General features: G+C 40.1%; 1 protein-coding gene across 2 annotated transcripts in view; it reads left to right on the plus strand.

The window, feature by feature from the left end:
- Window positions 1–16,559, plus strand: part of aebp1a (AE binding protein 1a) — a 25,564-nt gene extending 9,005 nt beyond the window's left edge. Inside the window, exons 3-21 of one of the 2 annotated variants that reach the window (XM_086301649.1) lie at window positions 27–71; window positions 1,829–1,903; window positions 5,161–5,235; window positions 5,359–5,418; window positions 5,528–5,587; window positions 6,442–6,519; window positions 6,748–6,857; window positions 8,181–8,320; window positions 8,417–8,501; window positions 8,598–8,742; window positions 10,882–10,961; window positions 11,104–11,227; window positions 11,536–11,732; window positions 12,442–12,615; window positions 12,721–12,846; window positions 12,937–13,183; window positions 13,682–13,821; window positions 15,375–15,474; window positions 15,571–16,559. In XM_086301649.1, coding sequence (XP_086157775.1) covers window positions 27–71; window positions 1,829–1,903; window positions 5,161–5,235; window positions 5,359–5,418; window positions 5,528–5,587; window positions 6,442–6,519; window positions 6,748–6,857; window positions 8,181–8,320; window positions 8,417–8,501; window positions 8,598–8,742; window positions 10,882–10,961; window positions 11,104–11,227; window positions 11,536–11,732; window positions 12,442–12,615; window positions 12,721–12,846; window positions 12,937–13,183; window positions 13,682–13,821; window positions 15,375–15,474; window positions 15,571–16,139 — 2,630 coding nt within the window. In that variant the 3' untranslated portion in view covers window positions 16,140–16,559. The remainder of the gene's footprint in view (window positions 1–26; window positions 72–1,828; window positions 1,904–5,160; window positions 5,236–5,358; window positions 5,419–5,527; window positions 5,588–6,441; window positions 6,520–6,747; window positions 6,858–8,180; window positions 8,321–8,416; window positions 8,502–8,597; window positions 8,743–10,881; window positions 10,962–11,103; window positions 11,228–11,535; window positions 11,733–12,441; window positions 12,616–12,720; window positions 12,847–12,936; window positions 13,184–13,681; window positions 13,822–15,374; window positions 15,475–15,570) is intronic. The other variant, XM_086301650.1, reaches the window with a different exon arrangement.
- The last annotated feature ends 1,023 nt before the right edge of the window (window positions 16,560–17,582 follow it).

Consider the following 17,582-nt stretch of genomic DNA (forward strand, 5'->3'; position numbering starts at 1 on the left):
TTAACCCTTTATTTTTGTGTTTGTAGCGATTCAACCTGTGACCCCAAAGGAGCCTGTTGAGCCAGACCTGGGTAAGACTTTCACAGGTTATGAACGATTTTAAAACCTTCACCTGTTTAAGTACTTGAAGTAAAAGCCTGATTAAAACATTTACACTAGTTTACATATAATACATATATTGAGTTTTAAAATGTCTTATACAGTAAATTGATCTCTAATTGTGGTCAGAAGTTAACATACAATCTTTTTTTTGTATGGATGACTTGCCAAAGACCTGTATTATTTGTAACACAAGTCAATTATACACTGAACAAAAATATAAACGCAACACTTTTGTTTTTGCTCCCATTCCCCATGGACGTAGAGACCTAAAATTCATTCCAGATACACAATATAACCATCCCTCCCAAACAGTGGTCACAAATCAGTCCAAATGTGTGGTAGTGGGCACATCTGCCATATTGAGATAATCCATCCCACCTCACAGGTGTGCCACATCAGGATGCTGATCTGACATCATGAGTAGTGCACAGGTGTACCTCAGACTGCCCACAACAAAAGGCCACCCTGGAATGTGCAGTTTTGTCTCACAGCAAAATGCCACAGATGCCACAAGCAATGAGGGAGCGTGCAATTGGCATGCTGACAGCAGGAATGTCAACCAGATCTGTCGCCCGTGCATTGAATGTTCATTTCTCAACCATAAGCCGTCTCCACAGGCGTTTCAGAGAATATGGCAGCACATCCAACCGGCCTCACAACCGCAGACCTTGTGTAACCACACCACTCCAGGACCTCCACATCCAGCAGGTTCACCTCCAAGATCGTCTGAGACCAGCCACCCAGACAGCTGCTGGAACAATTGGTTTGCACAACCAAACAATTTCTGCACAAACTGTCAGAAACCGTCTCAGGGACGCTCAACTGCATGCCCGTCATCCTCACCGGGGTCTTGACCTGACTCCAGCTCGTCGCCTTAACAGACTTGTGTGGGCAAATGCTCACATCCGATGGCATCTGGCACGTTGGAGAGGTGTGCGCTTGACGGATGAATCATGGTTCACATTGTTCAGGGCAGATGGCAGCTGAGAATGTCCCAGTTCTTGCATGGCCAGCATACTCACCGGACATGTCACCCATTGAGCATGTTCGGGATGTGCTTGACCGGCGTATACGACAGCGTGTACCAGTTCCCACGAATATCCAACAACCTCGCACAGCCATTGAAGTGGAGTGGACCAACATTCCACAGGCCACAATTGACAATCTGATAGACTCCATGCGACGATGTGTTGCACTGCATGAGGCAAATGGTGGTCACACCAGATACTGACCGGTTCTGGGTCCCCAGACCCCCAATAGCGCAAAAAACTGCACATTCCAGGGTGGCCTTTTGTTGTGGGCAGTCTGAGGTACACCTGTGCACTACTCATGATGTCAGATCAGCATCCTGATGTGGCACACCTGTGAGGTGGGATGGATTATCTCAATATGGCAGATGTGCCCACTACCACACATTTGGACTGATTTGTGACCACTGTTTGGAAGGGATGGTTATATTGTGTATCTGGAATGGATTTTAGGTCTCTACGTCCATCCCATGGGGAATGGGAGCAGTAACAAAGGTGTTGCGTTTATATTTTTGTTGAGTGTATTAGTTAGACACACAGTTCTAATATACTGGACATCTTGGCACTAGTTTTCAACTGCCTGATCAGAAGCAACTGGCGCTGGATAACTTATGTAAGAAACTCTTACATAAGCTGCCCTATTACTTGAAGTTAGAATTATACTACTAATAGTCTTCCTCTTTGTCTTTTCTATACAGATGACATGTTCAAGAAGCCAACATCTCCAACAAAAACCCACAGTGAGCTTGATGTTGACTACTGGCATCCCAGACGTATGTTCCATTAATATTATCTCACTGAGAGTCAGAACTTTCAATCAACCCTTGTATGACAAAGCTTACAAGGTCCAGTGAGAATACAATGACTGTCAAGATGAAAGATTTTAAAAAATGGCAGCAAAGGTTTTTGTCACAAATGAATTATTCAATCAAAAATGAACCCTTATCATAGATTATAAAAAAATGGCTACAGAAGTGTTAAGTTGTTTTGTTTATTTGAGCTTCTGGATAGGGACCAACTGCAGACTATATAGGGAGTGCAGAATTATTAGGCAAGTTGTATTTTTGAGGAATAATTTTATTATTGAACAACAACCATGTTCTCAATGAACCCAAAAAACTCATTAATATCAAAGCTGAATGTTTTTGGAAGTAGTTTTTAGTTTGTTTTTAGTTTTAGCTATTTTAGGGGGATATCTGTGTGTGCAGGTGACTATTACTGTGCATAATTATTAGGCAACTAAACAAAAACAAATATATACCCATTTCAATTATTTATTTTTACCAGTGAAACCAATATAACATCTCCACATTCACAAATATACATTTCTGACATTCAAAAACAAAACAAAAACAAATCGGCGACCAATATAGCCACCTTTCTTTGCAAGGACACTCAAAAGCCTGCCATCCATGGATTCTGTCAGTGTTTTGATCTGTTCACCATCAACATTGCGTGCAGCAGCAACCACAGCCTCCCAGACACTGTTCAGAGAGGTGTACTGTTTTCCCTCCTTGTAAATCTCACATTTGATGATGGACCACAGGTTCACAATGGGGTTCAGATCAGGTGAACAAGGTGGCCATGTCATTAGTTTTTCTTCTTTTATACCCTTTCTTGCCAGCCACGCTGTGGAGTACTTGGACACGTGTGATGGAGCATTGTCCTGCATGAAAATCATGTTTTTCTTGAAGGATGCAGACTTCTTCCTGTACCACTGCTTGAAGAAGGTGTCTTCCAGAAACTGGCAGTAGGACTGGGAGTTGAGCTTGACTCCATCCTCAACCCGAAAAGGCCCCACAAGCTCATCTTTGATGATACCAGCCCAAACCAGTACTCCACCTCCACCTTGCTGGCGTCTGAGTCGGACTGGAGCTCTCTGCCCTTTACCAATCCAGCCACGGGCCCATCCATCTGGCCCATCAAGACTCACTCTCATTTCATCAGTCCATAAAACCTTAGAAAAACCAGTCTTGAGATATTTCTTGGCCCAGTCTTGACGTTTCAGCTTGTGTGTCTTGTTCAGTGGTGGTCGTCTTTCAGCCTTTCTTACCTTGGCCATGTCTCTGAGTATTGCACACCTTGTGCTTTTGGGCACTCCAGTGATGTTGCAGCTCTGAAATATGGCCGAACTGGTGGCAAGTGGCATCTTGGCAGCTGCACGCTTGACTTTTCTCAGTTCATGGGCAGTTATTTTGCGCCTTGGTTTTTCCACACGCTTCTTGCGACCCTGTTGACTATTTTGAATGAAACGCTTGATTGTTCGATGATCACGCTTCAGAAGCTTTGCAATTTTGAGACTGCTGCATCCCTCTGCAAGATATCTCACTATTTTTGACTTTTCTGAGCCTGTCAAGTCCTTCTTTTGACCCATTTTGCCAAAGGAAAGGAAGTTGCCTAATAATTATGCACACCTGATATAGGGTGTTGATGTCATTAGACCACACCCCTTCTCATTACAGAGATGCACATCACCTAATATGCTTAATTGGTAGTAGGCTTTCGAGCCTTTACAGCTTGGAGTAAGACAACATGCATGAAGAGGATGATGTGGACAAAATACTCATTTGCCTAATAATTCTGCACTCCCTGTATACAAATAGACAAAGGATGGCTGTGGTTGTAACCTTTCTGACATCACACATTCATTGACATCTCAGTATTTATATTTTGGCCTGAGCCGTGTTGTTTTGCGGAACTAGAAGTGACCATATTTAGACATGAGGTAGAAGGTGCATCCATAAACAGCACTACTTCAATGCACAGACAGGTACCTGCTTATTAACCTGATAATTAGCAAAGTAGCATAAATAGTGCATAAAATACAGGTACAGCAAGCCATATTATTTGATACTTAATGCCATTAAAATATTCTGAAAAGCTCAATGAATCAAATTACCAGAGGAAAGGCCTAACAGACAACTGTCAGCTACAGCTACCTGTATTAGCACACTTAACAAAGCCCCATAATTCTAACTTTGAGTTTAAAAAAAACCAAATGGGTGAGTTTTTTTTTAATTACCTGTACTACAATTGTTGTGAAGGAGGAAACTATCATAGATAGTTTTGTTTGTTTTGGGTTATTTTACAATGTGACTATAGATAGCCATCAATAAAAAATTTTTTATATCAGTATATAATGATATATTATAATTAAAAAGAGCACTACCCCCCGTAGAGCAAGGTCTATGCTAAAATGTTGATGCTTTATGATGTTTTTATTACAATATGACTGCATCAGCCAATTATGGCATCATTGTGATGTTGCAGGGCATTGTATTGTATTGTGTTGTACAGCTCTATCAGGGCTGAACAAGGACAACAAAACTGGGCGCCTGGGATTTTTGGTCCAGGCAGCCCACAATGATCAGTCAAAACAGCCTAGACGGTTCATTAAATTACTTTAGTTCATTAAAGTAATGACAATGGTGAGAGGTACTATCATCCCACCGAAAACAGATTATGGGTTCAAAGGTTAGGTTAATTTGTAATTCTAAATTGGCTATAGATGTGAATATGTCAACAAATGGTTGTGGTCTATGTTTAGCTCTGCAACAGACTTGTGACATGTCCTCTTGCTCTATGAGAGCTGGGATAGGCACCAGCTATCCAAATGAGCAAGAGAATGGATGGATGGAATATAAAACACAGTTTATTTTTAGGTCCAGGTGATAATGGATGAATTCATGCGATTGCCTCTCTTGGCTGAACCACATTTAAGATATATTTCAAGTTCAGATATAATAAAGAATGGGCGTTTGAGAATTTAAAAGAAGGGAACTAACCCACAAAAGTTGATTCTGTCTGTCCAGTTGAACAGAATGATGCATGCTCAATCAGTCCTTTGCATGACTGAGCATGCATCAAGACAACTTAGAGTTAAGTTCAAATCCATTCTGGTGGGAGTTTTTCTCCATTAATATTTCCACAGTAACATGGAACTTTTGTTCTGATTAAGATGTTTTCATTCGTTTTAAAGTTTTTATCATCTTCCAGCTAAAACAATAATGTCTGATTGCTATGTTCATAGCAGATGAGGTGCCTGGCAGATATCCTGATACGAAGAAAGATGTCACAACTCCTGAGGTCATCATGTACATACCAGGTATACAATGTCATACAGTGTAGGGCTGTGTTAATGGCAATGTGTCATTTTAAAAAAAAATTTATTTGGTGATGCAGAAACAAAAAAACTCCAACTGAAATCAGATCTTTGCATCTCTTTCAGAGGAATCCACCACCGTTCCATATATTGGAGCCTGGTATGAAGAATATGACTACACTGATTGTACGTCTGCTTGCCACAAATAACTAATGAAGTGTAATATATAACATACACTGCAGCTCTTCATCATGACATTAAGATAATTTTTTACTTTTTGATTCCCTGACAACAGTGGCAGCTAAAAAACAAGAAGAAGAGGAGGAGAGAGCTCTAAAAGAAAAGGCCGAAAAAGGTTTATATTTATTGTTTGTTTTTTTACATTGATAAACATCAAAACTTTAACATCATCATGTTGTAAACCTTTACCACAAACCCCAGAAGAATATTAAAATTATACATTTCTCTTTCACTCTGTTTACATGTTCAATAGTAACAATACTTCATCACGGCCTTCTGTTTTTGTTTTTTAATTAAGAAACGAAAAAATAAAAAGTATAAAACCTGCCTCATGATAAAATATGGAAATAGTATTAGAACAACTCCATCAAAACTGATACAAGTAACCGTCCACTTCATTGTACAACAGAGCAAATTAAAACATTTACTCTAAACTGTTTAAAGATTAAGCTAGAGGATATGCTCCGTTTTTGAAGTGTTTTTAAATGACTTACATCTTGCTGGTTTTGCTCTTTTTATTTGAAATCTTGGCAGAAAAAAATGTAGCGTGACACTATTATTCTTACGTCATCAGTGGTCTGTTTTTAATGAGAAAATAAATAATGAACTAGAATTCCAACAGCTGCCACAGTATCCTGTTGTGCATAGTTATGTAAAGCTCTGGGACTATTTAGGAGATATTATGGTGATATCAAAACATGCAGAAGAGGGTGACTGAAAGGATCAGTTTGATAACAGAGTTTTTCAGAACAATTTCCTGTAAAATCCAATGAAATGTGGAGGAAATTTACTCCTGATTACAAACTTAAATGCCCTGTATTTTAAAGTAAAAACAAATAATGGAACACAAGTGGAAATCAAGGTGCATATTATGAGCACATGTGGAAATAGTTTGTGTGGTGGCGGTGGTGGGCTTGAGAGCAAGTCCCTTTTTCTGACATTTACTATTTTTTTATTAATCTCTGAAAGCCGAAAGACTGAGGAAAAAGTGGGAGGAGGAGGAAGAGGAGAGACGTAAGCAGATCTCAGTGCCAGCTGAACCAAAAAGTAAGAGAGTCTCTCTGTTTTGTTCACTTGTTTTTTAGTTTTAAACATTCACAGTAAAGACAGAGATTAATATAATATTAATAATAATGATAAGATCTGTAAAAAAACAAAACAATCAGCCTTATATTGAACTACAACATTTCTTTTACACTGTGTGTCTTTTTTAGTGTCTCTCAGCAACATTTGTTACACAGATTTTGTTGGTGTGTGCTCTGATTTCCCTCCCAGAATGTCCTCCTCTGGGCTTGGAGTCTCACCGGGTAGAAGATGACCAGCTGTTAGCTTCCTCTCAGTCTCATCATGGGTTCTCAGCTCAGAGGGGGCGCCTTAACATGCAGGTATACTCTAAATTCAGAACTTCCTTATCCGTATTAACCCACAACTGATATTCAGAAAAATCAACACAAAGTGCACTGGCCTTCACACAAAGGACCAAGAACCTTTCAGATGAAAATATAAAACCAAGTCACCTGAAAATTGGTAGAAAATTACAAGTTACAGTGATTTTAGTTACTGTCCTACCGTCATAAATAGACATGATATGTAGCTACTGTGTTTATGGCAGCTGTATTGAAGCACAAGAGTCAACCACTGACTAAAGCACTGTGGGGAATTTTTCATTACTTGGGATTGGGGAATGACATGCTTTTGGAGTTAGCTTTAAGCTGTCTTTAGAGGAACCCAATTTTCCAGCCCTGGAGATTTCCGCTTGTTATCCCGATGCCGCAACAGAGTGCAACACAAAGGATAATTTCATTTTGGTGTAATTTCCTTTAGGCAGCATGGTGGTGCAGTGGTAAAGATGGTTGCCTTACAGCAAAAAGGTTAGGAGTTTGACTCCACCATCTGACTGGGGTTTTTCTGTGTGGAGTGTGCATGTTCTCCTGTGGTTGCATGTGTTCTCTCCAGGTACTCCAGCTTCCTCCCACATTTTTAAAACACACAGTTAGTTGGGTTAGGTTAACTGAGGATTCTAAAATGCCCATAGATGTGAGTGGTTGTCTGTCACTCTGTGTTAGCTCTCCGAAAGACTGGCGACCTCTCCAGGGTGTACCCTGCTTCTTGCTCTGTGGTGGCTATGATAATCTCCAGCACCCCCCATGACCTTGATAAGGACAATGGATGGATGTTAATTTCATTTAATGAAACTATCTGTGTCATCCTAACTCTCCACTAATGCTGCACAGATTCGGAGAAACAAAGAGTGCACAAAACTGCATGATGCTTTCAGTTAAAACAAAACAACAACAAAAACATTCTTTTGTGAATCATCATGTTTTTATTCTCAGGACTAACAGAAAAAGCGTGCAAAATAATACATAAAAGGTGCACACTGGGACTAATTTAACTCCCCCATAAAGATGGTATTTGATGACCTCACCCTTAATTAAGAATTTTTGCACCTCAGTATAGGTCAATAAAGACAACCATTAGAATAGTTTCCAGGTTTTTCCAAAGGTAGCTGCATGGACAGAGACAACCCTCAAAAACTTCCAATGTGCACTGAACCATTTTGTCCTATGAGAGGCCCTGAAATATGACAGAAGCCTCTCAGTTGAGAAAAGAGCTTCAATGATTACTCCTCGTAGGCTTTCAAGAGTTATTCCATCATTTTATCAGGAAAACAATGTATTTTCAGCTCTCTGTGTGGTTGTGTACAGGGCTCTGACAATGATGAAGACCTGTATGGTGGTGCATGGTGTGCAGAGTCAGAGGAGCGAGAACACTGGTTTCAAGTTGATGCCCGCCGAGAGGTGGAGTTTACTGGGGTCATCACCCAGGGAAGAAACTCTGAGCTACAGTGAGTCCTACTCCATCTCCACATAATAAAACCTTGCACAAGTGCTGCTGTTTCATTAAAGTCAGTACTCAGTAATTTCTTTTGTTTTGATCCTAGTGAGGATTTTGTGTCGTCCTACTTTGTGGCCTTCAGCAACGACAGCAGAGACTGGACTTTACTACACGATGGCTACGCTGAATGGGTGATTGAGCCACAACTAATTATGAAAATGTTTTCGTAACAGTGAATTACACCTTTACACCTTCTCATTTCCTTCTCCTGTGATTCTCTCCTGCAGTTGTTCTATGGCAATGTGGATAAGGAAACACCAGTGATGAGTCAGTTTGCTACACCAGTGGTGGCACGTTACATCCGTATTCTGCCTCAGAGCTGGAATGGCAGCCTATGTCTCAGAGCCGAGATCCTAGCTTGTCAGCTACCCAGTTAGTATTTTTTTAAATAGTAATATTTTAAATTAAAATGTCAGACAAAACAAAGATTTAGTATGCATTAACTTGGATTCTATTACTGTCAAGTCAAATTTGCTGTGTGGCAGGCAGGAGGAAAGACCCAAATGAAGGACTCACAGACTGAATGATAAACTTAAAGCTCAGCTTTATTTGCTAGAAAATTTTTTCTAGAAAGTAAAACTAGGAAACATGAACTAGGAAAACTAAACCAGAAACAAGCAACGAGAACATGAGGTAGAAACACAACACGAAGGGATTGTGTACGACCCAACAGAAAGAGGGGAAGACTGAGGATTAAAATACTCATCGGAGTAATCAGGGAACGGGAGATAGGAGAAACGCACAGCTGGAACTAATTAGGTAGGACTAAACTAAACATACTAACAAAGCACACAAGACTATCAAAGTAAAACAGAAAATAAGACAAGCATGCACAGACATGGAGTCAGAGACACGAGCTTAACACTACGACAGAGGGAACATAGAGATGAGGGACCAGGACAGGCACAGAGGCATGGACTAGACACTGAACAGAGGGAGCACGAAATCTAGACCTAAGAACTAAACTATTAACAACAATTCCACTGAAACATATGATAATAATAATCAAAATAGCACAACTAGTGAATCAGAACATAAACCATAATAAAGAATAATACCAAAACACAAAAAACTTGAAATGCTGGGTCAAAATGACCAAGAACCGTGACAATTATGGCTTGTTTTTACTGCTAATCCTCAAGGGTCAAATACTTTTCCCCCTGTCACAGGATGTAATATCTCAATAAATAAATAACTAAATCTTTGATTCTTTAAAAGAGCTTTTTAACTTTTTATCTACTTTTAGTAGCTGTGTGAAAATTAATGTTTGAGGGTATATTTATGCAGAAATACATCAGTCTTAACATGTTCACAGACTTTTCACTTCATTTGTAGAAACTTGAAGTTTTCCAACCTTATGAGTCATGTTTTCTTCATTCCATAATACAGTATGTCACCTCATACTGGAAGGGGGGAAACAAGAAAAAAATTGTTCTTTTGCCAAAGTAAGAGTGGAAATACACAAAAGTCTGTTTCAGAATCATAGCATGAACCTCCTAACCGTGGTCCTTAAGTGTGCTACATAAGTGCAAGATAACTGCTTGTATTGCCACTAGCTTTAGGAAAGACACAACAATAACATCTACTCAGCAGCAGCTGAACGTTTTGGCTGCAAAATATTGGTACTTACTCATAAGCTTGTATTTTAAATAGAAATATTAGGGTTTTTACTGTGTTATCTATCTGACAACTGGTTAGGTTACTTTGAAGATCAAAATTTAAACATGTAGGTAAGTCAAAATAAGAGGGTTTGCTGTGGATTACTTCATGGGGTATGGATTTAAAACCATCAAAAGCTTCAGAATGCAACAAAATACCTCAGCCATTACGAGTGTTTTTATCAAGATGCGCTGTACAGCAGGCAGGTTTTGGACCTAGTATCCAGGATTCGAGAGGCAAAATGGGTAAAACTAAAACCCTAAAAAACGTATATATGAACATACCGAAAGTAACCAAAACTCAAAACCCTGGGTTCTAAAACCAGGGGTCCTAACTGTGATGGAATTTTCTGTTAATAAAGCAACACAATCAGCTGTGGCCAAGCTTTTTTAATTACTGCATGCAGCAGAGCTAACACACATCAAACATCACAGCTCCACAGTCATGAGAGCTCTGTCACTGGGACGTCTCAGCCTCTCTTTTATACATTCACACACAACTCCTGCATTGCTACAGTTATAACAGCTTCCTGTCTCAACCCCCGCTGTTGCTGGGCAGGGATTTTCTAACTAATTCTACAGTGAATTTCTAACCACATAAAACGTAATGTGAGAATAAACTAGAAATGATCTAAAACAGTGTTTTAATTCCCAATGATTACTTGTGCCAACACTAGACCTGTTAAACATTTTTGTTTATAAGCATATTAGGTACCCTTAAATAAATTAAATAAATTATAAATGCATAACAAATACTTAAAGTGGAGTAGTGTACTTGAAACTGAAATTAAAAACTTCTGCTTAGTAAAATATCTCCTTCCCACTCTGCTAATCTCTTTGCCAACTTTTTCAGGAAGCCACCACAGTGAGAATGAGGTCAACCCATCCGATGACCTGGACTTCAGACACCACAACTACAAGGAGATGAGACAGGTCTGTTTCTCACTTGGGACACTATCAGTCTACTCCACAATGCAACATTTCAACCTTGCCTCTCTAGCAGTATGCCAAAACCTACAAAAGCAATAATGTTGCAGCAACCATCCATAAATGTGTTTTTCCTTCACTCTTCTAGATGATGAAGGTAATAAATGAGGAATGTCCCAACATCACCAGGATCTACAACATTGGAAAAAGCTCCCAGGGCCTGAAAATGTATGCCATGGAAATCTCCGATAACCCCGGGGAGCATGAGCCTGGTAGAGAGATCTATAATATTTTTACTTAAGTGTAATTCTCTCAGCTGAAGCTCATCTTAGAATTGCATAATTTACACAGATTATGGTTCACCGTGAGACACAGATCTGAGTGTCATTACACTTGTTGCTGGCAAAGTAATATTTTGTTTTTTTGACTTGTAGACATTGCATGATGTCTGTCATTTAATGTACATGTATAACGCTTTGCATCTTTACAGAGCAATGTAAATAGGTTTTACCACATTCAAGTGGCTCTTAGTCCAGAAAATAAATTGTTAGTTGCGTTAATATGTTGTCTTTTTGTTTAGGTGAACCAGAATTTCGTTACACAGCTGGCCTCCATGGTAACGAGGCACTTGGACGAGAGCTCCTCCTGCTGCTTATGCAGTTTCTATGTAAAGAATACAATGATGACAACCCAAGAGTCCGTCGCCTGGTGGATGGTGTTAGAATACACTTGGTGCCCTCACTGAACCCGGATGCTTACGAGCTGGCCTACGAGATGGTACAATCAAAGGCTTCAAACTTTGTTTAGTGGCACATACCGCAAACAATATGGAGAAAAGTGAAGCAATTGTGGAAGTGCCTTAAACCTACAAACTTTAATGTTCAACAAGGTTGTAAAAAAGGTCGAGCAGTCTGTGGAGAACAACCCTCGGTTCCATCAACTCATAGCTTATAGATACCATTTTTAGTGCAGAAGGACAATAAAATAGGTAACATTGTAAGTCAGGCCTTACTTCTTACTGACAAGTCACTACCATATGAATATCTAATATCTGCCAGTTTCATTGCTAAAAACATGCTAAAGGCTTAAAAATCCTAAGCTCAAGGTTTCATCAACAAGATTTCCCAAACCAGTATGATACATGATGATGCCTGTGTCCGCCTTTCAAAGTAACAGTGGCTGTAAACATCTTTTTGTTTACAGAGCCATAATCAGTATGAAATTTTTGATCCAAATTTAGTATCTCATACCAGAATTTCTAATTTCTTAAATTAGTTACATTAGTTTAGAATACAGTTTTTAATGTTTTTTTAAATTAAGTTGTTTTCTACAAATCTTGCATTTATAAAAGGAATTTTGTTGCTTCGTCTCATGTCTGAGCCTACTTGTCTTCACCACAACTGACAGATTTTTCAAAACACTGTAGAAAAATTATTCAGAGATCCCAGAGAGCATGAATGACCTAACACCATCCTCACTCCTGCAGGGATCAGAGATGGGAAACTGGGCCCTGGGCCACTGGACTGAAGAAGGTTATGACATCTTCCAGAATTTCCCAGATCTAAACAGCATCTTGTGGGGAGCTGAAGACAGAGGCTGGGTGCCTCGTATAGTGCCTAATCATCACATCCCCCTTCCAGAAAACTTTTTGAATGGCTCTGTGAGTTTGTTTACCGTCCTTTGGGATTGTGTGTGTGTGTGTGTGTGTGTGTGTGTGTGTATTTTAATTTACTACAAATTTATTAGCAATCTTTATCTCTTTTAGCTTGCAGTTGAGACAAAAGCTGTAATTACCTGGATGGAGCGCAACCCTTTTGTTCTGGGAGCTAATTTGCAAGGAGGCGAAAAACTGGTCACATATCCTTTTGACATGCAGCGCCCACCAATTTCTGTATGGCTCTTTTACTAAGAACACCTAACAAAAGCACTCTTTGGCAGCTGTACACTTGTATAATAACTCTATGCTGTCTTAATGTTTAAGCTAACGGACAACCGTCGTTGGAGAAATAATGCAGAAATGAACGAGGACACCTGGGCTCGCATTCAGCGCCAGAATGAGGGTGCTCTGAGGGAGACTCCAGACGACGCCATGTTTCGGTGGTTGGCAATGTCATATGCCCACAGCCATCTAACCATGACAGAGACCTACCGAGGTTCCTGCCATGGAGATGATATCACTGGAGGACAGGGGATCACTAACAGAGCCACCTGGAAGCCAGTGGTGGGAAGTAAGTGTTAACATGACACAGCAAAAAGGTCATAAATGAAAAATATTTCAGTCAAGACCATTAAGGGGTCTTTCTGTCTCAAATCATCACCTTAGAACATCTCCTGATCGACCATCTCCTGTTTGCATGAAAAGTTTATGGTCCAAAGTTTGACCATTTATAATTTTACAATATTGCTGGAAAATGTACATTTTTTATGTGTCTTTCCTAATTTCTTACCATCATTGTGATGGTAAGAAAAACCAGTGAAAATGCCATGTCAAATGTCTTTATTAATATGACAATCATTATAAATGTTTAGGGTTGTTTATTAAAATGTTTATGCAAATCAGAAACAGTCGACCAGAATTCTATCACAAGATTTATCCTTAAATATCAAGGTTATCAAAAGGCTATTTTTCTGTTTCTCCAAAAATGGACAAATAAAATCATCTAAATAGCCAGATGATATTACAACTGAAGGAGAATATTTCCTCTAAAACACAATCTCCTCCACAGGTATGAATGACTTCAGCTACCTGCACACAAACTGCTTCGAGCTCTCCATCTTCTTGGGCTGTGATAAGTTTCCCCATGAGAGTGAATTGCCTCTTGAGTGGGAGAACAACCGTGAGGCTTTGTTGTCCTTTATTGAACAAGTGAGAATTTTATTTCATTATATTTACACTCAACAAAAATATAAACGCAACACCTTTGTTTTTGCTCCCATTCCCCATGGGATGGACGTAGAGACCTAAAATTCATTCCAGATACACAATATAACCATCCCTCCCAAACAGTGGTCACAAATCAGTCCAAATGTGTGGTAGTGGGCACATCTGCTATATTGAGATAATCCATCCCACCTCACAGGTGTGCCACATCAGGATGCTGATCTGACATCATGAGTAGTGCACAGGTGTACCTCAGACTGCCCACAACAAAAGGCCACCCTGGAATGTGCAGTTTTTTGTGCTATTGGGGGTCTGGGGACCCAGAACCGGTCAGTATCTGGTGTGACCACCATTTGCCTCATGCAGTGCAACACATCGTCGCATGGAGTCTATCAATTGTGGCCTGTGGAATGTTGGTCCACTCCACTTCAATGGCTGTGCGAGGTTGTTGGATATTCGTGGGAACTGGTACACGCTGTCGTATACGCCGGTCAAGCACATCCCGAACATGCTCAATGGGTGACATGTCCGGTGAGTATGCTGGCCATGCAAGAACTGGGACATTCTCAGCTGCCATCTGCCCTGAACAATGTGAACCATGATTCATCCATCAAGCGCACACCTCTCCAACGTGCCAGATGCCATCGGATGTGAGCATTTGCCCACACAAGTCTGTTACGGCGACGAGCTGGAGTCAGGTCAAGACCCCGATGAGGACGACGGGCATGCAGTTGAGCGTCCCTGAGACGGTTTCTGACAGTTTGTGCAGAAATTGTTTGGTTGTGCAAACCAATTGTTCCAGCAGCTGTCTGGGTGGCTGGTCTCAGACGATCTTGGAGGTGAACCTGCTGGATGTGGAGGTCCTGGGCTGGTGTGGTTACACGAGGTCTGTGGTTGTGAGGCCGGTTGGATGTGCTGCCATATTCTCTGAAACGCCTGTGGAGACGGCTTATGGTTGAGAAATGAACATTCAAAGCACGGGCGACAGATCTGGTTGACATTCCTGCTGTCAGCATGCCAATTGCACGCTCCCTCATTGCTTGTGGCATCTGTGGCATTTTGCTGTGAGACAAAACTGCACATTCCAGGGTGGCCTTTTGTTGTGGGCAGTCTGAGGTACACCTGTGCACTACTCATGATGTCAGATCAGCATCCTGATGTGGCACACCTGTGAGGTGGGATGGATTATCTCAATATAGCAGATGTGCCCACTACCACACATTTGGACTGATTTGTGACCACTGTTTGGGAGGGATGGTTATATTGTGTATCTGGAATGAATTTTAGGTCTCTACGTCCATCCCATGGGGAATGGGAGCAAAAACAAAGGTGTTGCGTTTATATTTTTGTTGAGTGTAGTTAAAAATTATATTTTCATGTCAGTTGCTTATCTGCTTTAGTGGTAGCTGAACGCAAGCTTTTGTCACGAAAAGTCTTGTACATAGCAGCTTTGATATGTCATTGACAAACGTGGAAATTAATGTTTTCTACATGTGAAATTTCCTTAAGATTCACTGGGATGTACTTTTCTTGTGCAGGTACATCGCGGGATAAAGGGTATTGTGAGGGATATAGATGGAAATCCACTTCCCAATGCGACAATATCTGTTGAGGGGATACGGCATGATGTTAAAACTGGTAAACTATTTTATATAGTGTTTCAGATCATGACGATCCAGTCATTCGTTTACAGCATTTTTTAACATGACCTTTTTTAATGTAACCATTGTATAGCTGTGGGCGGGGATTACTGGCGACTGCTAAATCCTGGGGAGTACAAGGTAACAGCCAAAGCTGATGGCTACACCCCTCAGACACGGCTCTGCATGGTGGGCTATGACTCCGGAGCAACACCCTGCAGTTTCACCTTAACCAAATCCAACTGGGATCGCATCAAGAAAATCATGGCACTCCACGGCAAAAGACCCATTCGACTCATCACCAAAGCGAATGTAGTGAAAACAACTGCAGCCAGCACTGTGGCAGCCCCCAGCATTGATACAGAGCTTGAAAATCCCGCCAACACTCACGACATTGCGCGACGTAGACGGCTGCGGCTGATGCGTATACGGAGGCTGCGTTTGCAGAGGTTACAAGCCAGCCTTAGAACCACCCCTGCGACTACAATGACAACAACCACCACCACAGCATCCACCACTCTACCACCTGAAACCAAGAGAACAACCTCATGGTATGACTCTTGGTTTCCTGTGGATGAATGGTCCACTGAAAACCCATTCGATAGTGTTGTCTTTGACTCAGTGCCCACACAGGACTATCCTTTTGAATACACTATAGACTGATTACTGCACATACAAACCCAGATCTATCTTATAGAAAGTCCTTACTAACCAAATCTGCTGCAAGATCACAGCTTTAAAACAAAACAACAAAAAAAACCCCACAAAAAACATCTTTAATGATTTAGCTTGGACAAAATAAGACTTGTTGGCAGCATTGTGTATTGAGGGTTACATTCTTGGGAACAAATATTTCTTGGAGAGAGATAAAGAAGAAATGGAAGTCTCTGCTGAGCAAAGACTACACAGCACATGTTTAATTAGCTCTATGTTAAATTAAACATACAGTATGTTCAATAAGACAGGATTAGGTCTGTCTTCATTTTTTTTAATGGCTTCATAGAATCATTTCTGGCTTCAATTAAACTGATTTATTGTACTGCTGAATGCATTGCATTAAAATGACGTTATTTTCTAAATTACTATAGTCTATGTATTTATTTATAGTTCAAAGAAGGTCCGTAACAGTTCACTCATGGGGAAATGTGCCACAGATGTAGATTATAGATGTAGTTATTTATGTAATAATAATGGATTGCATTTTATATAGTGCTTTTCTAGACACTCAAAGCACTTTACAATTATTCATTCACTCTTCTTCTATTATCTTTCTATTATCTTCCTTTTATTCTCTATGTTACTTGTTAAGCACCTTGGCATACCCTTGGTTTTTAAGTGTGCTTTATAAATAAAGTTTATTATTATTATTATTTATCACTCTCACATTCACACACTGGCAAACCATAGTTGTAGCAGACTTTTTGCTTGTTTTTTGTTTGTTTTTTAATAAATAAACCTGTCTTTGATGGGAGACCAGAGTGCCAGACAAGCTACCCCTGACTTGGCTTTTACTGCTCCAAGATCAGTTACCATTACTACATACATATGCAAAAATAGATAGGAAATAGAGCTAAAATTAGCAAAATACTCTATGATATGAACAGGTTTTCTCTTATTAATTACCTTGAGCAACAGTTATGATGTAGAGGAGTAGAAAACATAGAAACCTTACTCTTACTGAAGTCACCTGCAAGCTTCATTTGTAAGCTGCATTGTAAAAGGAATTGGTGAGAGAGATTTTGAGAGAAATTTGCCTCAAAAGTGTTACAAATGTGTATAACATGATTGATGACAAGCCTAGAGTAAGATTTGCAAATGTGTGTGGTGATTTGTGTGTAACTTGAGGTCTCACAATGCTCCAATCCACACAAATACTAAACAAACTAATCATAAAACAGTTGCACAAACACATACAGCCAAACCTGAATAAACAGTGATCATTTATACCCAAATTTCTTCCAAAAAGCTTCCTGTGCATATAGATGTCTCCCTAATGCAAATATTCAATTGCGTATCCTTTTGTTTGGCAAATCGCTGAAACTCCTTCAGATTTAATAGTCGTCTGGCATGGACCTTGGTCTTCAGTTTTACAGAATATTAATAGGA

This window comes from Aulonocara sp. 'chitande type north' Nkhata Bay, linkage group LG7, assembly GCF_057382095.1.
Source record: "Aulonocara sp. 'chitande type north' Nkhata Bay isolate Kocher_YH1m ecotype deep benthic linkage group LG7, A_spYH_male_GT1.1, whole genome shotgun sequence".
In the NCBI taxonomy this organism is placed as follows: domain Eukaryota; kingdom Metazoa; phylum Chordata; class Actinopteri; order Cichliformes; family Cichlidae; genus Aulonocara; species Aulonocara sp. 'chitande type north' Nkhata Bay.